This window comes from Mirounga angustirostris, unplaced genomic scaffold (genome assembly GCF_029215605.1).
Source record: "Mirounga angustirostris isolate CCGP_5_RB_7025 unplaced genomic scaffold, mMirAng1.0.hap1 SCAF_16, whole genome shotgun sequence".
NCBI lineage: Eukaryota > Metazoa > Chordata > Mammalia > Carnivora > Phocidae > Mirounga > Mirounga angustirostris.
The window spans coordinates 57,897,402-57,920,488 of NW_026991724.1; the positions used below are offsets into that span (position 1 = coordinate 57,897,402).

General features: G+C 52.1%; 1 protein-coding gene across 12 annotated transcripts in view; it reads left to right on the forward strand.

Annotated features, from left to right (window-relative positions):
- Positions 1 to 23,087, forward strand: part of LOC123856179 (zinc finger protein 582) — a 109,022-nt gene that overhangs the window by 14,016 nt on the left and 71,919 nt on the right. For 4 of the 12 annotated variants that reach the window (XR_010408022.1, XM_064580518.1, XM_064580528.1 and 1 more), the window contains exons 2-5: positions 6,879 to 8,142; positions 19,140 to 19,231; positions 20,755 to 20,881; positions 22,397 to 22,489. Coding sequence is in view for 11 of the 12 variants with exons in the window: in XM_064580518.1 (XP_064436588.1) it covers positions 8,070 to 8,142; positions 19,140 to 19,231; positions 20,755 to 20,881; positions 22,397 to 22,489 (385 nt within the window). In the remaining variant the exon portion in view is untranslated. Of the gene's footprint in view, positions 1 to 6,878; positions 8,143 to 8,386; positions 8,520 to 14,238; positions 19,022 to 19,139; positions 19,232 to 19,433; positions 19,531 to 20,754; positions 20,882 to 22,332; positions 22,490 to 23,087 lie in introns of those variants that run through there. The other 8 variants (XM_064580523.1, XM_064580521.1, XM_064580520.1 and 5 more) reach the window with 8 other exon arrangements.

Sequence of the window (23,087 nt, forward strand, 5' to 3'; positions counted from 1 at the left end):
TCCTTCTCTGGGGTAAGACAGTGCTGCCCGGGTGGAAGCCGCTGGGAAGTGGCCCTGAGTGCTCCAGCAGGGCCAGCCTTGGGGGAGAAGCCCAGGTCTATGCCTGGGGCATCGCTCTTTGATTTCTGCAGGAAGGGGTCCAACTGGAGGAACTGAACCATCGGCAATTAGGGGACCCAAAGTTCTTCAGTGGTTCCAATCACGTCCCCTTCTGCTTAGTCACTATACTTAAGAGGAAGAAATATCTCAAAGGTAATTTATTTATAATCCGAATTGTGGTAAATGGATAAGTGTGACTTCCCATTATTTAGCTTTAATAATGTGGTCTGGCTTTACCATTGGGAAAAGTGGTAACTGCTTATTTTAGGAAAGAAGAGGGGAGGGTAGCGTAAGCTATCAAGATAAATATTGAAAATAATTGGTATTCTCGGGCGCCTGGGTGGCTCAGTCGTTAAGCGTCTGCCTTCGGCTCAGGTCATGATCCCAGGGTCCTGGGATCGAGTCCCGCATCGGGCTCCCTGCTTGGCGGGAAGCCTGCTTCTCCCTCTCCCGCTCCCCCTGCTTGTGTTCCCTCTCTCGCTGTGTCTCTCTCTGTCAAATAAATAAATAAAATTTTAAAAAAATATTAAAAAAAGAAAAAGAAAATAATTGGTATTCTCTATAGATGGCCACTGTTAACAATTTGGTCTGTTTCTTCTCAGTTCTGTTTCTCTGAGCAAGTTTATATTGAAGAGTGTTCAGGCAGTCATGATTTCTCCTGATTCCCTCGGATCCTAAGGACTAATAGTCTACCCAGGGACACCTTTGGGGTAGCCTATCTCTGCCTTCATTTCTTCAAAATTTTCCTACTCAGGGCCAGGAAGTGTGACGAGCAGACCACAGATAATAGAAAATAAACCTCTTTTCAAACATACATAGAATCTTTTTAAAATGACCATATATTTGGTCAGGTTACAAAGAAAGCATCAATACATCCAAAAATTGAAATTACAAGTGACATTTATGCTCACAATGCAAGAAATGAGATTTAAAGGAGAAAATGAAAACATAAATAAGAGATGTTTACAACTGGAAATTATAAAATATTTCCATTAAACAACTCTAGGATAAAAAGGAAAATATAAATGAAAATTATGAAAATGGCACACTTTCAAAACAAAAATGAACATAAAAATTACATATGAGCACATACACTCATTTTGTTTATAGTTTCAAGTTTTTGTTTAAATAGTTTTATTTGGGGCACCTGGGTGGCTCAGCTGTTAAGCGTCTGCCTTCGGCTCAGATCATGATCCCAGGTCCTGGGATCGAGCCCCACATCAGGCTCCCTGCTCCGCGGAAAGCCTGCTTCTCCCTCTCCCACTCCCCGTTTGTGTTCCCTCTCTCGCTGTGTGTCTCTGTCAAATAAATAAAATCTTCAATAAATAAAAAAAGTTTTATTTATAGTTTTGTAGTTTTATATTTTATATGAAATGTTTTATATATTCATATTTATAAATTTTATGTATAAATAGGTTTACAATTTAAAGTTTTTATGTTTATATATTTATAGTTTGTTTTTAAATTATTATTTATTATTTTTATTTTTAAAAATTTTAAAAAGATTTTATTTATTTGAGAGAGAGAGCAGGGGGAAGAGCAGAGGGAGAGGGACAAGTAGACTCTGCACTGAGCACAGAGCCTGATGTGGGGCTGGATCCCATGATCAGGAGATCATGACCCTAGCTGAAACAAAGAGTTGGACACTCAACTGACTGAGCCACCCAAGTGCTCCTATTTTTTTTTTTTAAGATTTTATTTTTTATAGTAATCTCTATACCCAACATGGGGCTCAAACTCACAACCTCAAGATCAAGAGTCACATGCTCCATGGACTGAGTCAACCAGGAGCCCCTGTATATTTATAGTTTTAATGTTTATATATAGTTTTTTTATATATTTTACAAAAAGATAGGTTGTACATATAAATTTTATATATAAACGTTTTATTTTGTATATAAATATGTTCATTGTTTTAAGTTTTGTTTATATATTATATAATACTCATATACACACATGCATATTACATCACAATCGATAGCATAAATTTCCAGTAGTGATTGGAGAAGTAAAATATAGGTCTATGGGAAACAGAGGAGCCTGATCCTTGGTCATCTGAGGACATGAAGTTCTGCCTGTCTGCCTAGTTGTACAATGACACAAAATATAATAGGCTGGCAGAGTTGTAGGTAAGAGTACATTTTATATGGGAGGTTCAACAAAATGAAATGATTTGCAAGAGTGTGCCTGCATCTGTTGGTTGGGAACACCAACAGCCTCCTCCGGCTTCCAGACTGTGAGAAATTAATTTCTGCTGTTTATAAGCCATCTAGTTTAGTTATAGCAGGCCAATCTTAGCAGACTAAGTAACGTAGTATAAATTTCTCCCATTTTTTTTATGATTAACTTGTCTGTGTCCTTATATATGAGTTGTTTTCTTCAAACAACATATGATTTTTTTTGTACCCAGGTTGTCGGTCCCTGCCTTTTGATTGGAACACTTACTCTTTATATATGCAATATAGTTGCTGATGTACTTTGATTTAAAGCTGACTCTTCATTTGCCCCACCTGCATGGTGACACTATGCACTGAGGAGAGATTAGAAGAAAACCACAGCTAAAGGAACTACCATCATAAAGAATAAGAGAAACAACAGTTTTGACATACATGAATATGAGAGATGGGGGGATGTGGGAAGATTGAAAGAGGAAACAAAAAGAGTGAATGCTATGAAATGCATTTGTGCAGTGGCCCAAAGGTATGCCCATGTGTTTGCTTAAGAACATTTGGGGCGGGCGCCTGGGTGGCTCAGATGGTTCAGCGTCTGCCTTCGGCTCAGGTCATGATCCCAGGATCCTGGGATCGAGTCCCACATCGGGCTCCCTGCTCGGCGGGAAGCCTGCTTCTCCCTCTGCCTCTCTCTCTGTCTCTTATGAATAAATAAATAAAATCTTTAAAAAAAAAAAAGAACATTTGGGGCAAGCAATAATTTTTCCTGCTGATCTGCCTGGGACAGGTGTAAATAAACCAAGTGTAGGACTGCAGATGTAGATGGCTACACGTAGTGGGACACCTGACTAATACGAGTTTGTTTTTATCACACAACAAAATGTCTCAAAATAGGCAGTTGTTACCCTTGGCTCAAAGGCTCCATGAGTCAGTGTCTGCAAAGAGTTGGTATGTGTGACTGAATGGGCCTTCTCCTCGTGGGCTTGAGAGCAGGAAGTCCTCTCAGCTCATTAAAGACAAGAAGCAGATGGCTACATGTGGCCAGCATATCCCTCTGTAGGACTCTCTTCTATCAGAGAAAGAGACATCCTTTCTTTCCTTTCCTGAGTCCTCCAGAACACATTCTTCTATAGTTCTGATGTGGGAAACAAAGGCAGAAGAAAAATTATTAAATTTCCTTACTACTTTCAGCCCACTGACAAGTCCTTGAAACAGGCAGAGTGACATTCCTCTAGGAACTCAGCTGCCCAGATGTTGACACTTTGCTAAGGGTAAAAGGCAATCCGACCCCCCCCGCCCCCGCCGCCGCCCCAATCCCATAAGTCTACTTTAACAGGCAAAAATTCCTTTGGAAACTTCCTTCATCTCTACCCCTCCCCTCCAAGATACATGTTGGCAATTATCCCCCAAGCATATGACCCACTGATATACATCTGAAGGGTCTCATGACTCAGGTTTTATTAGACAGTCATAAATTACCTTTTCTTAACAATAGCTAGCCCCCTGAAAGTCCTGAAAACCTTGCTACCAAAATTACAGACTTACACTATCCCTAACCCCCTCCCAGCTTGAAAGTATATAATGGGCCACTCTTCATGACCCCAGTGCATCTCTTTCCTTTTTTTTTTTTTAAGATTTTATTAATTTATTTTTGAGAGAGAGAGAGTGTGCGCATGCACACAAGCAGGGGGAGGGGCAGAGAGAGAAGCAGGGAGCCCAATGCAGGACTCAATCCCAAGACCCTGGGATCATAACCTGAGCCAAAGGCAGATGCTTAACCTACTGAGCCACCCAGGCGCCCCCCCCCAGTACAGCTCTTTCTGCCCAGGGGTCCTGTCCCTGTGCTTTAATAAAACCACCTTTTGCAACAAAGATGTCTCAAGAATTCTTTCTTGGCCATCAGCTTTGAACCCTAACATCTTTCCTACATCAATCTCTGTGATTTTGGAGACCACCTCTATTTTTTTTTTTTTAAAGATTTATTTATTTATTTTGAGAGAGAGAGAGAGAGAGTGTGTACATGAGTGGGGGAGGGTCAGAGGGAGAAGCAGGCTCCCCGCCGAGCAGGGAGCCCGATGCGGGACTCAATCCCGGGACTCCAGGATCATGACCTGAGCTGAAGGCAGTCGCTTAACCAGCTGAGCCAACCTCTATATTGTTATGATTCTACTATTTTATACCAGCATGGCAAAATACTTGGCACATAATAGAAACTAAAGAAAATACTGAATAAATAAAAGAATAAATATACAAAAGTGGCTTAAGATCAAGTTCTAGAGTTATCATTGTGACTTTGTGTCAGGAATTTCTGCCTTGAACCTGGGCTCTCAAAATTTCATTTGTTAAGAAATTGTGCAATGTCTCTGAAGCTCAGTTTTGTGTGCTTAAACTAGCAGTATTTATTTATCCATGCATTCATTCCTGAATTCATTTAGCAGCCTCAGGGCCTGTGGATGCCCACCCCTTGGTGAATTCCTTAGGGAAAGCACCTTCCCCAACAGCAGGTGTTTGCTTCAAGGTGTCAGCAGAATTCCAGAGGCCAGAGGGAAACTGACAGAACAAAAGACAAGGAATGGATTGTGGGTCTGGTTCTGTCTAAGGCAACAAGCTTGTTGCCTTAGACAAGTTCACAGGATTCTTGGGGGAAGGCGGCCTCATTCAGAGAAATGGACAGAACAGGGCCTCATCAGGATTCACGGCATCTGACCCCTGGCTCTCTGGTTTCTCTATAGCCATGCAGTCTCTGGATGCATAAAGCTTTCCTCAGCGCAGGGCTTCCCAAATTTTCCCACCAAAGTCTCCCTAAAGAGCAGAAGGAAGGATACTAACTCTTGGGAGGTGGTCTAAGGAAAACACCCAAAGAAGTGCCAAATTGCAGGTTTATCTTGAGGTTTCTTGGTTTTCTTGGCCATTCCCTTTGTTCCAGCACCACCAGGTACTCAGAAGAATCTTCCAGTTCAAGAAGCCGCTTGCTCCAAGGAAAAATCTCTGAAGGGGTGGAAAGGGCAGGGGTTTTGGAGTCAGCAAGACTTGGATTCGAAAATCAGCTCTGACCTTTACTAGCGCTGTGACTTTGGGTGAGTTACCTAACCTCCCTGTGCCTCCGTTTATGCACCTGGAAACTGGAGATTTCAGGAGAAATAACTCTGAGTCGGGTTAAAAGGATTAAATAAAACCTTAAGTGTAGGGATGCCTGGGTGGCTCAGTCGGTTGAGTATCTGCCTTCAGCTTAGGTCACGATCTCGGGGTCCTGGGATCTTGGACTCCCTGCTAGTGGGGAGTCAGCTTCTCCCTCTCTCTGTCTCTCTCTCCCCCTGCCCTCCTCCACCCCCATTCATGTACTCTCTCTCAAATAAATAAATAAAAATTTAAAAACACAGAACAGGGCGCCTGGATGGCTCAGTTGGTTAGGCGACTGCCTTCGGCTCAGGTCATGATCCTAGAGTCACAGGATCGAGTCCCGCATCGGGCTCCCTGCTCGGCAGGGAGTCTGCTTCTCCCTCTGGCCCTCCCCCCTCTCATGTGCTCGCTCTCATTCTCTCTCTCTCAAATAAATAAATAAAATCTTTAAAAAAAAATAAAAAATAAAAAATAAAAAAAATAAAAACACAGAACAAAAACCCTTAAGTGGAAATGACACTTTTGACCAGGGACTGCAATGTGCTAGCTGCTAGCAGTGGTGGTGGTAGTCAAAGTCCTAATAATAATACCTGTTAGTTAACGGGTATTTTGATTATTTTGATTATCACTGCCACCTTGTCACACAATTGGGAATCGAAAAACTGGTCCCTTGCACATTTAATATCTTAGCCCCAAGAACTCATTCATTCATTCATACGATCACACCAGCACAATCGCAAACCCTGGGTCCCCCCCGCACATGCTGCAATATCGTGCTTTATAATAAGAAAGAGGTATTTGGGGGCGCCTGGGTGGCTCAGTCGTTAAGCGTCTGCCTTCGGCTCAGGTCATGATCCCAGCGTCCTGGGATCGAGCCCCGCATCGGGCTCCCTGCTCAGCGGGAAGCCTGCTTCTCCCTCTCCCACTCCCCCTGCTGGTGTTCCCTCTCTCGCTGTGTCTCTGTCAAATAAATAAATAAAATCTTTAAAAATAAATAAATAGGGCGCCTGGGTGGCTCAGTCGGTTAAACGACTGCCTTCGGCTCAGGTCATGATCCTGGAGTCCCGGGATCGAGCCCCGCATCGGGCTCCCGGCTCGGCGGGAAGCCTGCTTCTCCCTCTCCCACTCCCCCTGCTTGTGTTCCCTCTCTCGCTGTGTCTCTCTCTTCAAATTAAAAAAAAAAAAAAAAATTAGAAATAGGTATTTGTTGTTCGCCCCTTCGTGGCACGGAGCTCCCCAAGCCCTTGGAATTTCGCAGGCGACGAGAGAGTGAGGGGTGTCTTTTGTTATGTCAAGGCACTGGAATGTGGGGGTGGGGAGGGGGAGGGGACTCCCGGGGGGGCTGGTGGCCCGGCGGACCCACCAAGGGCTTAGAGGGTTAGCACTTTCAGCCCCACCGCCACCTCTGTGGAGGGGAGAGGGGCTGGAAGTTGAGTTCAATCAATGGTTTACGGTCATGCCTACCTAACGAAGCCCCATCCCAAACAGGAGGAGACCGAGAGCGCGTCCAGGCTGCCGAACGCCGTGGAGGTGCCGCGAGGGTGGAAGCTGCGAGCCCTTCCCACGTTCTTCATCCGGCCATTCCGGGGCCACCTCCGTTTAGAGCAGCCGGTGGTCCAGTGAGTAAAACGTCTCCCCCACAGCCTAAGACCCCGACCTGCGGCCCGAGAACGGGCGTCGGATACGCGGCGGGCGCCGTCCTGGGCACGGGGCTCCCGACCCAGGGCGCGCGGGCGTCAGAGTCCGGGGGAGCGGCAGGACGCCCGCTGGTGTCCGAGAACCGTTCGATGGCGGGGAGCACACGCACACACTGCACACCGCGACGGGAACCGAAACTGGTTTCTCTCTCACACACACCCCCACACAAAAACCGGGCCGCGCACACACTTACGCACGCACACACTGGCACAAGCGGCAGTTTCTGTGCACACGCACGTTACCTTCTGGGATCCCCCCCCCACACACACCCTCCCCACAGTCCCAAAGGCTGGGCTCCAGGTTCAGAGCGCAGTGTAGGTTCTGTGGCCACACAAACCCGTGTCACAGCCACTCAACTCGGCTGTGGTGCAAAAGCAGGCAGAGTCTACACATACACATTCAAAACCGGTGTTTCCCCTCACACGCAAAACGACGGGATCACCAACGCAGGCCCCACCACACACGCACGCACGCACGCACACCCCACCCCCACCCCCCGGGCCTCTCGTGCGGCACGAGCCGCCACCTCAGAGGATCGCCACCACCGGGGCGGGGGGCCTCAGGCGCCGCGCGCCGCAGGGGCTCCTGGGAGATGTAGGCTGCGGGCCGGGGAGGCGCCTGCAACCGACCCTGGCGTTCTTCGTGCTGCGGAGGCGCCAGTGAGAGTCCGCTGCTGGCCTGGAGGCGCGTCCCTCCTCCGTCCCTCTCGCGGGTCGCTGCGACTGCGGGCCTGACACATCTCTGCCAGCGCAAGCCGGGGGCCCTCAGTCGCACGTCTGGGGCCTGGCCTTCCAGGGCCGCAGCCCGAAGGCTCCTCGGAGGCGCAGGCTGGGCTCGCAGTGCGCACGCGCGAGTGCGCGCGGCAGCGTCCGCGGGCGAGCCCGCCTCCCAGTGCCGCCGAGCCCTGGCGCGCTCCCGGACGGGAATCGGCGGCTGTGCGCGCGGCGAGGGCAGCGGACTGCGGAGGCTGGGTTTGGCTCCATGGATCACGGAAGGACAGCGCCTGAGTGCCTCTGCGTGACTCAGCAGGAGGAGCGCGCCCGCCGACCGCACGGTAGGGTCGGGGCGAGCGCGCGGCTCCGTGTGCTGAGTGGGAGGGTGCAGGGGCGGGGCCCCAAGGGCGGCCCTGACTGCGTGAGAGCGCTTACGTGTGTGTCTTGCGTGGGCGGGCGGGGGGTGGGGCTCCGGCCCTGCTTGTGGGAAGGTCCCCGGCGCGTGCGCGCCGCGTGGCTTTGTTTGGGGGCGGGGCCGGGCGCTCTAGGGGACGCCCAGGGGGTGGGGCGGTGGCCGGTCTACGTGTCGCTCGTGTGAGGGGGCGGGCCCGGCGGTTGCGCCTGCGGTCAAGGAGGAGAGTGCGCAGGCGCGGGGGGCGAGGGATGCTGCGCAGCTATTAGAGTGGGCGCCGCCGGGAGGCGACCCCGGGGGCCTGAGGTGAGTGTGAGCGCCTGTCCGTGAGATGGTGGGGAAGTGCGGCGGCGCGGGGCCGAGGCGGAGCGAGGTCGTGACGCGGAGTGGGGCCTGGGCCCGGGACGGCGGGGGTCCTGAGGCGGAGCTCGGGCTGCGCGCGCGGGGCTGCGAGTGCCGGGGAGGCCTGGGACTGTTCGGACGCGTGTGGCGTCGCGTGCTGGGGGATGAGGTGGCGGCTGTGTGGGGGGGGCGGGCGCGTGTCCCACGACCGTGTAGTTCTCCCGGTGCGCGCGGGGCGTTTGGGAGAGGGGAACGGGCGCTGCGGGGCGCGGGCAGCGGGAGTGTGCAGGCGGCACTGAGGCTTCGGTCGGTGCAGCGCAGTCGTGTGTGTGCCTCGGACCGGTGGGGCCGGTGCTCGCCGTGTGCGGTTGCGCTGGGTGGCTGCGACCGAGCGAGCGTGTCTGCTCCGGCTGCGCTGGCGTCTCTCCCCCGGCGGGAGGGTTCTGAGCGGCTGCGCGGGCTGCCCGCCTCGGTGAGAGCGAGGGAGGGCGGGCGGGCGGGCGGCGGGCCCCTCGCTGAGAGGGAGGGAGGGCAGCGGTGGGCGCCCCGCTGAGAGGGAGGGAGGGCGGGCGGCGGGCGCCCCGCTGAGAGGGAGGGAGGGCAGCGGCGGGAGCCCCGCTGAGAGGGAGGGAGGGAGGGCGGGCAGCGGGCCCCTCGGTGAGAGGGAGGGAGGGAGGGAGGGCAGCGGCGGGCCCCTCGGTGAGAGGGAGGGAGGGCAGCGGCGGGCCCCTCGCTGACAGGGAGGGAGGGCAGCGGCGGGCCCCTCGGTGAGAGGGAGGGAAGGAGGGAGGGCAGCGGCGGGCGCCCCGCTGAGAGGGAGGGAGGGAGGGCGGGCGGCGGGCCCCTCGGTGAGAGGGAGGGAAGGAGGGAGGGCAGCGGCGGGCGCCCCGCTGAGGGGGGGGAGGGAGGGCGGGCGGCGGGCCCCTCGCTGAGGGGGGGGCGGTGGGCCCCTCGGTGAGAAGGAGGGAGGGCGGCGGCGGGAGCCCCGCTGAGAGGGAGGGAGGGAGGGCGGGCAGCGGGCCCCTCGCTGACAGGGAGGGAGGGCAGCGGCGGGCCCTCGGTGAGAGGGAGGGAGGGAGGGAGGGCAGCGGCGGGCCCCTCGCTGAGAGAGGGAGGGAGGGCGGGCGGGCAGCGGGCCCCTCGGTGAGAGGGAGGGAAGGAGGGAGGGCAGCGGCGGGCGCCCCGCTGAGAGGGGGGGAGGGAGGGCGGGCGGCGGGCCCCTCGCTGACAGGGAGGGAGGGCAGCGGCGGGCCCTCGGTGAGAGGGAGGGAGGGAGGGAGGGCAGCGGCGGGCGCCTCGGTGAGAGGGAGGGAGGGAGGGAGGGCGGGCGGTGGGCGCCCCGCTGAGAGGGAGGGAGGGCGGGCGGGCGGGCGGCGGGCCCCTCGGTGAGAGGGAGGGAAGGAGGGAGGGCAGCGGTGGGCGCCCCGCTGAGAGGGAGGGAGGGAGGGAGGGCAGCGGCGGGCCCCTCGCTGAGAGGGAGGGAGGGCAGCGGCGGGCGCCCCGCTGAGGGGGGGGAGGGAGGGCGGGCGGCGGGCCCCTCGCTGAGAGGGAGGGAGGGCAGCGGCAGGCCCCTCGCTGAGGGGGGGGCGGTGGGCCCCTCGGTGAGAAGGAGGGAGGGCGGCGGCGGGAGCCCCGCTGAGAGGGAGGGAGGGAGGGCGGGCAGCGGGCCCCTCGGTGAGAGGGAGGGAGGGAGGGAGGGCAGCGGCGGGCCCCTCGCTGACAGGGAGGGAGGGCAGCGGCGGGCCCTCGGTGAGAGGGAGGGAGGGAGGGAGGGCAGCGGCGGGCCCCTCGGTGAGAGGGAGGGAAGGAGGGAGGGCAGCGGCGGGCGCCCCGCTGAGAGGGAGGGAGGGAGGGCGGGCGGCGGGCCCCTCGGTGAGAGGGAGGGAAGGAGGGAGGGCAGCGGTGGGCGCCCCGCTGAGAGGGAGGGAGGGCGGGCGGCGGGCGCCCCGCTGAGGGGGGGGCGGTGGGCCCCTCGCTGAGAGGGAGGGAGGGCGGGCGGCGGGCGCCCCGCTGGGGGGGGGCGGTGGGCCCCTCGCTGACAGGGAGGGAGGGCAGCGGCGGGCCCCTCGGTGAGAGGGAGGGAAGGAGGGAGGGCAGCGGCGGGCGCCCCGCTGAGAGGGAGGGAGGGAGGGCGGGCGGCGGGCCCCTCGGTGAGAGGGAGGGAAGGAGGGAGGGCAGCGGCGGGCGCCCCGCTGAGGGGGGGGAGGGAGGGCGGGCGGCGGGCCCCTCGCTGAGGGGGGGGCGGTGGGCCCCTCGGTGAGAAGGAGGGAGGGCGGCGGCGGGAGCCCCGCTGAGAGGGAGGGAGGGAGGGCGGGCAGCGGGCCCCTCGCTGACAGGGAGGGAGGGCAGCGGCGGGCCCTCGGTGAGAGGGAGGGAGGGAGGGAGGGCAGCGGCGGGCCCCTCGCTGAGAGAGGGAGGGAGGGCGGGCGGGCAGCGGGCCCCTCGGTGAGAGGGAGGGAAGGAGGGAGGGCAGCGGCGGGCGCCCCGCTGAGAGGGGGGGAGGGAGGGCGGGCGGCGGGCCCCTCGCTGACAGGGAGGGAGGGCAGCGGCGGGCCCTCGGTGAGAGGGAGGGAGGGAGGGAGGGCAGCGGCGGGCGCCTCGGTGAGAGGGAGGGAGGGAGGGAGGGCGGGCGGTGGGCGCCCCGCTGAGAGGGAGGGAGGGCGGGCGGGCGGGCGGCGGGCCCCTCGGTGAGAGGGAGGGAAGGAGGGAGGGCAGCGGTGGGCGCCCCGCTGAGAGGGAGGGAGGGAGGGAGGGCAGCGGCGGGCCCCTCGCTGAGAGGGAGGGAGGGCAGCGGCGGGCGCCCCGCTGAGGGGGGGGAGGGAGGGCGGGCGGCGGGCCCCTCGCTGAGAGGGAGGGAGGGCAGCGGCAGGCCCCTCGCTGAGGGGGGGGCGGTGGGCCCCTCGGTGAGAAGGAGGGAGGGCGGCGGCGGGAGCCCCGCTGAGAGGGAGGGAGGGAGGGCGGGCAGCGGGCCCCTCGGTGAGAGGGAGGGAGGGAGGGAGGGCAGCGGCGGGCCCCTCGCTGACAGGGAGGGAGGGCAGCGGCGGGCCCTCGGTGAGAGGGAGGGAGGGAGGGAGGGCAGCGGCGGGCGCCTCGGTGAGAGGGAGGGAGGGAGGGAGGGCAGCGGCGGGCCCCTCGCTGAGAGAGGGAGGGAGGGCGGGCGGGCAGCGGGCCCCTCGGTGAGAGGGAGGGAAGGAGGGAGGGCAGCGGCGGGCGCCCCGCTGAGAGGGGGGGAGGGAGGGCGGGCGGCGGGCCCCTCGCTGAGAGGGAGGGAGGGCAGCGGCGGGCCCTCGGTGAGAGGGAGGGAGGGAGGGAGGGCAGCGGCGGGCCCCTCGCTGAGAGGGAGGAGGGAGGGAGGGCAGCGGCGGGCCCCTCGCTGAGAGGGAGGGCGGGCAGCGGCGGGCGCCCCAGCGCGGGAGAAGTAAGCGGGTGACACGGATGAGACACCCAGCGCAGAGCTGCCAGTGCCGTGGGTTGTAGTAGCAGCTGGGTCGCCTGTCAGGGTCCTGGGCGGAGGTGGGGGCGTGGGGGTGAATGCTGGGGGAGCTTCCGTCTCAGAACTTGCCATGAAGGGTCCGGCAGGAGCACGGTGCTCCCGGTAAGGCCGCCTGCCTTCGTGTGCATTTGAAGGGAGAGGAAGGCCCACTGTGGCCTCTGGGGCCTGTGGCTGCCCAGGGCTGCTCCCCTCCTTTCCAACCGGCGTCGCAGAGCCCCGACTTTGGGGCTCCAGGTTCTCACTAGTCGAGCGACTTCCAGAGAGGTTTCTGAAATCCACAGCCCCTCGTTTCACTCCTCAAATGGGGATGACAGTAACACTGATGCTAGGCTTGTGGCGAGTATAAGGGAGAACGGTCCGTGACCCAAGTAAGCAGCACGTGAGTGAGTGCTTAGGTATTAGATAAGGACCCCAAGGATCTCACAGCCACCTCGAGAGCAGAATTCGTGGGAAGAAGAGGAGAAGTTGAGCCCAGAGTAAAGGTTTCAGGTCAACATATAAAGTAAGCCTGAAGTCTAGGCTGGAGCTTAGGTTCATAATTTTCTGGTCGGGATCCTGGGAAGGCAGTAGTGGGGTGTGGGAGCGGAAACCAGGAGTACAGGGTCTTCCAGGATGGAGATGTCCTTAGGGAGCCTGTGGGGTGAATAACCTGGGTTGGGAAGTAGCAGGGCCCGCGGGGGAGTATTTCCCAGTAACACAGGGATCTGGAGATGTTTCTGTGTCTAGACCAGGGTTTCTCGTTCTTTGCATTGTGGATCCTTTGGGCCAGGTCATTTTTTGCTTAGGGGTGTGTGTATGGTGGTGGCGGGAGGGGCTGCCCTACCTTTTGTAGGATGTGGTCTCTATACACCAGATGGCAGCAGCACATCCCCCTCCTGCCCCAATGTGAAAGCAGAAATGTTTCACGCATTGCCAGGTGTCTCCTGAAGGGCGAAATCACCCCGGTTGAGAATCACTGGTGTATAGAGCCACGATGAGGGCGCCCCGTGGACTTTACCAAGGTGTGAGGATAGGGAGGACAGTGAGGGGGCTGGAGGAAAGAAGTGATAAAGGGATGATGTTCTCTAGATGAGAAGCTGTCTGTGGTCTGTGGTCTGGATAGGCTCTAAGAGGCTTCACTCATTCGTGTAGTGGCCTGCCATGGGTCAGGCACTGTGTTAGTTAACTGACAAGACAGAGATTACTACTCATCTGGAGTTTGCATTTTATAGGAAGGCAATTCAATTTATATGGAGTGGTCATAAGTGTTTGGAGAAGTAAAGTAGGGTGAGGAGATTATGGGTTAAGCACAGGATCAACACCCTGGCTTCCCATCTCATTCAACTCCAAAGCCAGTAATAATGGCCACCAGCAGTGACTTGATGGTTATCCTTCAGTAAGGGAATCCAGAGTTTGGCTTTGAGCTTATCACAGACTTTTCTTCTTAAGTACTAAGGTCTGGGTTTCAGCAGGGTGGGGGGGGGCGGGGGGGGCGGATCTTCCACCCTGCCCCCTGAGGCTCATAGAGACTGGCATAATGGTTCTAACTATGGCTTCCTGGGGCTCCTGGGTGGCTCGGTCAGTTAAACGGCTGCCTTTGGCTCATGTCATGATCTCTTGTGCTCTCTGTCTCTCTCGTATAAATAATCTTTAAAAAATAAAATAAACTGGGGCGCCTGGGTGGCTCAGTCGTTAAGCGTCTGCCTTCGGCTCAGGTCATGATCCCAGGGTCCTGGGATCCCACTCCACCTGCTTATGTTCCCTCTCTCTCTGTGTCTCTCTCTGTCAAATAAATAAATAAAATATTTTTTAAAAATAAACTATGGTTTCCTATTAGCATCACCTTCAAAAGCTTTTATTTTTTTTATTTTTTTAAGATTTTTATTTATTTGACAGAGAGAGACACAGCGAGAGAGGAAACACAAGCAGGGGGAGTGGGAGAGGGAGAAGCAGGCTTCCCGCCGAGCAGGGAGCCCAATGCGGGGCATCCCAGGACCCTGGGATCATGACCTGAGCCGAAGGCAGACGCTTAACGACTGAGCCACCCGGGTGCCCTGAAAGCTTTTATTTTTTTTAAAGATTTTATTTAAGAGAGGGCGCCTGGGTGGCTCAGTTGGTTGAGCGACTGCCTTCAGCTCAGGTCATGATCCTGGAGTCTCAGGATCGAGTCCCGCATCGGGCTCCCTGCTTGGCAGGGAGTCTGCTTCTCCCTCTGACCCTCCCCCATCTCATGCTCTCTCTCTCTATCTCATTCTCTCTCTCAAATAAATAAACTCTTTAAAAAAAAAAGATTTTATTTAAGAGAGAGTGTGTGTACCCATTGTGCACTAGTAGGGGAGGGGAGGGCAGAGGGAGAAGCAGACTCCCCGCTGAACAGAGAACCCAACGTGGGGCTCCATCCCAGGACCTTGGGATCATGACCTGAGCCGAAGGCAGACACTTAACCAACTGAGCCACCCAGGCACTCGATCATCTTGGAAATCTTTTTTTAAAAATGCCCAGGGGCGCCTGGGTGGCTCAGTCAGTTCAGCCTCCGTCTTTTGATTTCAACTCAGGTGTTGATCGTGGAGTCGTGAGTTCAAGCCCCATGTTGGGTTCCACACTGGGTGCAGAGCCTACTTTAAAAAATGCCAAGCCAGTCCCCAGAGATTCTGATTAAATTGATCTGCTATCAGGCACAGCCACTGGTATTTATTAAAAAGTTCCTGAGACATTCTAAAGTACAAACAAGGTTGAGAGCTGTAGCTCTGAGCTTGCTTGAGGAATGAGGTAAATTAATTTGGTAGAGGGAGGGGAGGATTATGAGTGACCAGTGCTTTCAGTATTTTTTCTAACGCAGTCCTCACAGCTGTGCTTTCCTGCGATAGGGACATTCCTAGCCCCGTCCTGTAAGTGAGGAAATTTGTTCCCATGTAAAGCAGAGAAATGTCAGGGCTCACATTCATGTGCAAAGCCCATGTTTTCTGTTACAGTTGGACTTGGGTCTTTAAGGAAAGAGTCTTCGATATTTCTGGCCTCTGGGGCTGGCAGGTTCAGAGTAGAGGTGATCTTCAAATATTTGACAGATGGTACAGAAAAGCAGACTTTGAAAGGAAGCAGTGAGATTATGCATTAAATGGCTGGTTGTCAAGTACTGTTGGACCTGCTCCAACTCAGTGTTCAACACAGCCCTCTAGGATCATAGAGATGTTGGGGCTGAGAGGAAGGACCCTAGTTGTCTGCTCCTGAGGGAGGCATGGCCACTGCTCAGTAACTCTTTGAAACTTGTTTCCATCCAGGCTTTTGCGATCCTCGCTTTAGGGTGAAGAATTTAGCTTTGCGTTAAGTTTAAATGGCAGAGCCCTTTTCTCACACTATGTTTGAGATTCAGAAGACAGGCCAGGTGTACAGCTCTACCCTGAGATAGTGTGAGATTCACGCTATTTGTGTTGTTTTGAAGAGGTAGTTATTATGCGTGAAACACAAATGCCAAAGTATAGATAGGGAAAAGTGAGTTTCGAGTTTCCTTTCCCATGCCAAGTGATATAGTTCCCTTCTTCAGAGACAGTCACTGCTAATGACTTCTTGATTATATTTCCAGAACTTGTCTGCCTTTTCAAACTCAGGTGTTGGTTTTCCATGTTTTCTTTTTTCTAAGTTTTTCTGTACCTTTTTCTCTATCATTACACCACATCGTGGAGATCATTTCACGCAATACCTGTAGAGTAGGTTTCTCAACCTTGGCACAGTTGATGTTTGGACCAGATTGTTCCTTCCTTTGGGGGGTGCCATCTTGTGTAATGTAGGGTGTTGAACAGCATCCTGGCCTCTACCCACTAGATGCCAGGAACACACACACACCCCATTGTGACAACCACAGATGTCCCCAAACATTGCAAGGATCCCCTGGGTGTAAAATTGCCCCAATGAAGAAGCACTGATGTAGTGCTGTTTTGTTCCTTTTAAGATCTACATGGTGTCCCATCGTGTACATAACACTCACTTAGCCATTTTCCTATTGATGGGCATTTTGGTTATCTCTAATGTCTTGATAACTTACATTTGGTAAATACTGGCACTGCTCCAAATGTGTTACATGTTTTCATTCATTTAATCTTCCAAACAGCCCTGTGGAATCATTGTTACTTGCCCCATTTGCCAATTGAGGAAGCTGAGGCCTAGAGAGCACATGAGAGTTCACCCATAGGAGGGTAGCAGAGTTAGAAGTTGAACCCAGACAGCCTCCAGGCTCATGCCCTTCACTGTAGAACCATACTGCCTCTTCCTACAAGCCTTGCCACAATGAATACCCTTGTGTGTTATTTTATCCATATGCAACGCCTTCTAGAGACAAATACCAGAAATGAGGTTTACTGTGTTAGAGGGGATGTGTACCTTCAGTTTTCAAAGATTTGCCGAATTACCCTCCACTGAGGTTGTGCTACTTTCTCTCCTGCCTGCACTGTATGAGAATTCTACCCACAGCCTTCTGAATGGGTCTCAGGCTTCCTTGGTCTTTTGGATGCTTGGTGTATACTGAATAAAAGGGATAAAGCAGGTGAGAAATTACTGTGTGCCTGTTGGTGAAGATAGCTCCTATAAAGGTAGCTCATGTTAACTTCATAACAGCTAAGAGTGAGGTAGGTTTTCTTTACCCCAATAATTGGCAGAGGCAAATTTTGAATCCAGAATTACTTAATATCAAACTGCTGTTCTTTCCTCTCCAGAAGTGCTGAGTTCCTCAGAGAATATTGTTTTGTGGGCAAGAATTGTACTTTTCTAATTTTAGGGGTACATGGCTGAGTACAAACAGCTATGAGAAACCACAGGATGGACATGATACCACTTCCTGCAATAATCTGTTCTACTTGAGGAATTGGAAGGGAAAAGCCAAGGGATATATTTATCTGGTAAATAGTTTAAAATACGAGGTTTATATTAATACGGACTCAGATTTATTATGATGTAGGATGCCAAAGTCATGTGGATGTTTCAAAATGAAACAGAACCAACCAGCAGAAGTTTTCTGTAATGACAAAGCTGCTTTGGGTTCTGTCCTGGACCACAGAACCAGGCATTATCTCTCCAGTTTGGAGATATTAGTTAAAAGTAGGAGAACTCCCAGGCAAAGAATACAGCTTTGTTCTCAGAGACTCTCTGGCAGTGGAGTGCTGGGGCTGGCTCACACTAGATCCCAAACCTGTTGTGTACACCTTTCTCCAGTTCTGTGCTCAGTGACATGAGTTTGGTAGCTTACAGTGGGGCCCTCATGGGAGTGTTTACACCATGGAAATTGGCAGGTGCTACAAATCACCCAGCATAACCCTGTCCTGGAGTCTAATGCAGAGAGAATTCAGGCATCTTAAGACTCTGGGTAGGGCCCTTTGTCTCCACTTTCTGCATGAGGGAAGCCTTGCTCAGCACACAGAATGGAAGCCCAGGCCACTTAGTTACTGAGCCACAACTCCTCAGCCTTAACGTGCTGTGCTGCAAATCTCCCCAACTCCTGTGGCCACTCTGATAAAAACAGAGTGGCCCTTCTTTTCACTACATCTGTATCTTTGGGGTAAATACCCAGTAGTGCAATTCCTGGGTCATAGGGTAGCTCTATTTTCAACTTTTTGAGGAACCTCCATACTGTTTTCCAGAGCAGTAATTTTTATTGTTTGATCTGTATGTGTGTATGTATGTATTTATTTTTAAAGATTTTATTTATTTATTGACAGAGAGAGAGAGCACAAGCAGGGGGAGAGGCAGAAGGACAGGGAGAAGCAGACTCCCTGCTGAGCAGGGAGTCTGATACGGGACTTGATCCCAGGACCCTGGGATCATGGCCTGAGCCGAAGGCAGACACTTAACTGGCCAGGTGCCTCTTGATCTGTATTTAAATTTCATAAAACTTATCATTGGAAAAGTAGATTCACACACCCGGTCGTTTCAAACGTTCTTCAAAGTTTTATAGTAACTAAATCAAGGATCAGTTTTTAATTTTAAATTCTAATTCATTAATTTTAATATTTATTATTAATACTTTAGTGATTAATTAATTGAAACTAAATAACGTTAAACACTCAGTTGCACTAGCCTTGTTTCCAGAACTCGGTTGTCACCAGTTGCTAATGGTATGCATGTAGAACAGCATCGGTGCAGAGTGACTCGGTGATGGGCCTAATCCATCCCACTGAATTTCCCTGCTGGATTGACACATACCTGCCTAATGAATTGCCTCTTCAGCTCTTGCATCTCCACTGCCTCTCACCAACATACACAGTTGATTCACCACACAGCCACCCAGCAAATTTTGTTAAATGTTAAGTCAGACATGCCACTCCTCAGACTCGTGCTCCCTCGATGATGTCTTATCACATTTAGGATCGGTTTCAAACTGCTCACAACCGCTTTCATGATGTGGCCCCTCCTGAACTGAGCATCTCACAGACCACCACTGCACACCTCACTCATTCTGCTTCAGCACACCATTTACTTCCCTCCGCATACCAAGTACACACCTGCTCCAGGGCCTTTGCACTTACTGTACCTCTACCCAGAATGCTCTTTCCCAAGCGTCCAAGTGCCTCACACTTGCACTACATTCAAACCTTGACTCAGTGTTGTATCCTCTGGAGGCCTCCGTCAACCACCCCATCACTCCACCCCCTGCTCTGGTATTGTTGTGTTTTGTTTTGTTTTTATAGCAATGATCTCAGCTGACGCTGTGTCCTATATGAACTTTCCATCCATGGTGGAATGTAAGGTACAGGGGAGCTGATACTTCTGCTCTAACTCTGCTCTTCCCCAGCACCTAGGACAATGCCTGGCACATACTAGACACTTAACAAATGCTTGTCACATGGATGGATAGCTGTCTTCATGTCTCATTTGCCTCCTGATCTGGAGCCTTCCGTGATCTTGGGAACAGATAGCATTGGCTATGCCCCTTCCCAACCCTGAGAAGGGGCAGGAATGCTGCAGAAGATATTCTGACCTCCCTCCATGTGTGTCTATGCACCTGTGTGTATGTGTGCATGCACATGCATGTGTGACCAGGGTGAGGGATGAGGGGATTCTTATCCTAGAGACTCTGGGACCACCCAGAAGGCCCTGTCATCCTCATGACTTTTCTTCTCCCACAGCCCCACCTTCTCTGCACTCTGCCCTTCTCCAGATGCGGAGCCTCAAGGGGGAGGAAAGGATGCCTGCTGCACGAGGGAAGTCCAAGTCCAAGGTAAATAGTGATTGTTCTTGCAGGGAAGTTCCATCTTGTAAGACATGGGTCATTTGCTTTCCTTCCATGGAAACTTCCTGCCTGACAGAATCCCATCCAAGATCTGGTCTCTGTTTCCTCCATCACCACGGAGGGTAGGAGCATGAGAAGAGCTCCAGCAACCCACGTAACCACTCAGCACCCTCCTCTCCTTTTTTCTCAGTGTGCATATGGCCATTCACCTATTTGTCAAGCATCTCCAGGTTGTTTGCCTAGGCTGCTCCCGAGACGGAAGAAGAGAGCCACCATGATTTCTCAAGGTAGACATGAGTGCCTAGGCAGGATCTGCTGAGGCAGAGGAGGATTCGAGGTTGTGCTCTAGAGTTAATCTGTTGATGTCACTTTGTTTTTACTTGTATAGCCCATATTTACAAGGAGGAAATCTAATTTTAAGAGACTCCACATAACCTTGTATTCAGATTGGGTTCGTTGGAACCAGGCCAGTGAGTCAACCTTCTGTTAAAAAACATGCTTCACCACTTTAGATGATGAAGTGATTTTCTAAAATAAACATCTTGGATGCAGTTTCTCTAACAAACACTTTTGCCCTCTAAGTTATGTGTTCCCTGTTGCTGCTGTAACAGAGTTCCACAAATTGGGCTGCTCAAAACACATGTTTATGGTGCACAGTTTGTGGGTCAGAGATAAGGCACAGTGCAGCTTGGCTGGGTCCTCTGCTTTCAGTCTCACAAGGCTGAAAAAAGGTGTTGGCTGGCTGTGTGGTCACATCTGAGGCTCTTCAAAACTCATCGTTTATTAGCATATTCAGTTTCTTCTGCTTTCCACCTGGCCCCCTTCCATCTTCAAGCCAGCAATAGCAGGTCAAATCAGGCTTCAGATCTCTCCGACTTCCCTTTCCACTCTCCTCTTCCAGCTGGTGAAAATTTCCCTACTGTTACGGGCTCCGTGATTACATCATCTGCCTAGATAAGGATTTAAGATCAAGTGATCAGTAACCTTGCTTACACCTACAAAGAACCTTTGGCCCTGTGTAGTTGAGCCATGTGCTCTTTAGAGAGTATGTAGTTAGGGGCATGAATCAGAAGCCAGACTGCCCAGCTTGAACTCCAGCTCCCCCGTTCACTAGTTTGGGCACTTCCTTCCATAAGTCACCCTGCCGTTTCTGGGCCTCCCATTTCCTGATCTGTAGCATTGCTGTGATTCTCTCAGCAGTATAGTCACTGGCTAACATGGGTCAGTACCTGTAGGGTGCTTAGAAAGATGCTCTGCCTTTGTCAGTGCCCAGTAAATCCAAGTTGATACTGCTTTTTATGGCACATAGTTTTTAATAATAGCTATGTCATATTGTGTTGTGTATTTATTTTATTTAATGCCATTGCTCCTCTTGGCCTCAGAACCTCAAATATTTCCGGAATAGATTCCTGGCACCATGGATCTCCCATGTTTGGGACAAGTTCCTTGTTGTTTCCAGCCATATGGAAGCATAAGCCTGTGGTGAAAGGACATGTGACTTTCTGTTTCAGGTGCCAGTGACATTTGGGGATTTGGCCATCTACTTTTCCCAGGAAGAGTGGGAATGGCTGAGCCCCATTCAAAAGGATCTGTATGAAGATGTCATGTTGGAGAACTACCAGAACTTGGTCTCTCTCGGTAAGGCTCTCTCCACCCCGTAATCCACAACCAACCCATTGTGGGACATAAATTAGTCTAGTTAGGAAAACAGAAGCCACTGCAGTTTGTTTTTTTTTTTAGCAGCTTTATTGATGTATAATTCACATGCTCTACATACAAAGTATGTAATTCAGTGGTTTTTAATGTATGCGCAGAGTTGTACATCCATCACCAGTCCGTTTTAGAACATTTTTATTACCCCAAAAGAAACCCCATATCCATTAACAATCAGTCTTCATTCCCCTTGCCCACTGATTCCTCCAGATTAGGTGAACATCAATCTGGTTTCTGTCTCTGAATTTGCCTATTCTTGGCCTTTCATAGAAATGGAATCATTAGTATGTGGTCCTTTGTGTCTGCCTTCCTTAACTTAATGTTTTTGAGGTTCATCTACATTGTAGCACGTATCAGTACCCCCTTCCTTTTCATGGCCAATAGTATTCCACATTTTGTTAATCTATTCATCAGTTGACGGGCATTTGGGCAGTTTTTCACTCTGGCAATTGTGAATATTAACGTTTGAGTTTTTGTGTGGACGTATATTTTCATTTCTTCTGGGTGTATACTTAGGAGTGGAATTGCTGTCACATAGTAACTATGTATGTAACCTTTTGAGGACACCTGGTTGTTTTGAGAGAATTTTTTTTTTTTTTAAAGATGTTATTTATTTATTTGAGAGAGAGAATGAGAGAGAGAGAGCATGAGAGGGGGGAGGGTCAGAGGGAGAAGCAGACTCCCTGCTGAGCAGGGAGCCCGATGCGGGATTCGATCCCGGGACTCCAGGATCATGACCTGAGCCGAAGGCAGTCGCTCAACCAACTGAGCCACCCAGGCGCCCCTGTTTTGAGAGAATTTAATACGAGGAATCTACTTAACAGGTGTGATTAAAGGGTAAATAGTGGACAAATATAAATAGTAATGCAGAGTTGGTAACCGCAGGATGCAAGCACCATCCTTGGGCTAGGGATACAAAGGGGAGAGTTTGGGGTTTTTAGGACTTAGAGGAAGGGACTCAGACTTCTGAAGGAAGAGAGAGGTGTGCTGACTAGTGTGTTTATACTCATGAAGGGTCAGGATGAGGCTAATTCTGAGTGTAGGGGAAAAAAAGAAGCAGAATTAAAACCAGCAGAGCCCCTGTTGGTGGATGCTGACAGGGAGCTTCTGGTGAAGAAGTGTAGTTTGCAGAGCCCCAGCCCCTGCACACAAAACAGATCAGAGAAGGGTGGGATTGGGAGCCGAATGGTAGCAGCTTAATAGCCAGCCTCAGGAGTTTCTGATCTGATTTTTCAAGAGAATAATTGGCTTTGTAGAGTTAGAAATGAGCAATTCCGCTTGCTATAACTGAACTTTGACCGTCCTCCTCCTCCACCTGCCCTTCACATCCTCTGTGCTCCCTTTGTGCTCATAAATCCCCATTCCCGTTGACACAGGGCTTGGCTCTGACATCTGTGGCACCCAGGTCATGCTCAGTGCTGATGTTTTTCCTGAATGCAGGACTTTGCTTTCGGAGGCCAAATGTGATCACCTTATTGGAGAAAGGGAAAGCACCTTGGATAGTGGAGCCAGTGAGGAAACGCCGGGGTGTGGGTGAGTGACAGAGAATCAAGGCTTACTTGTTGCTATTGTTTGTAAGAGCACCCTCCATCTTGAGAGGGCAGCCTCTTGAAGATGTTTGCAAACTGCCAGTTTCCATACCTTAAAGGCCCCCAGGCCTGTAGTAGTGTGAGCCCCCAGAAGGAGAATAACCAACATTTAATAAACCCTTCCTAGGTCCCAGATGTGCTTGTACAGGTTCCTCCCAGTCCTATAAGGTAGGTACTATTATTATTCCTGTTTTATTTATGAGGAAACCAAAGATCAAGGAAGTTCAGTGACTTGCCTAGGGTAACCCAGCTAGGAAGTGGCAGCACAGCTGGGCTTGAACCCCAGATTCTGGTCTCAGAAGCTCAGCTCTTAATGCCCTTATCCCCACCTATCACATTCCCTGCCTCGGCATATTCCACCTTCTCTCATGATAGCATTGCTAATGGTAATGTTCAAACTTGCATGATTTTCTTCATTCTTTAAAAAAAAAAAAATATTTTCCACAAATGTTCATTTTGACTACTTTCTAAGAACTCGTTTCCTTTTCTGATAGATTTCTCTTTGGTTAGGTTATTTTTACTTATTTATTTTAACAGTTCTA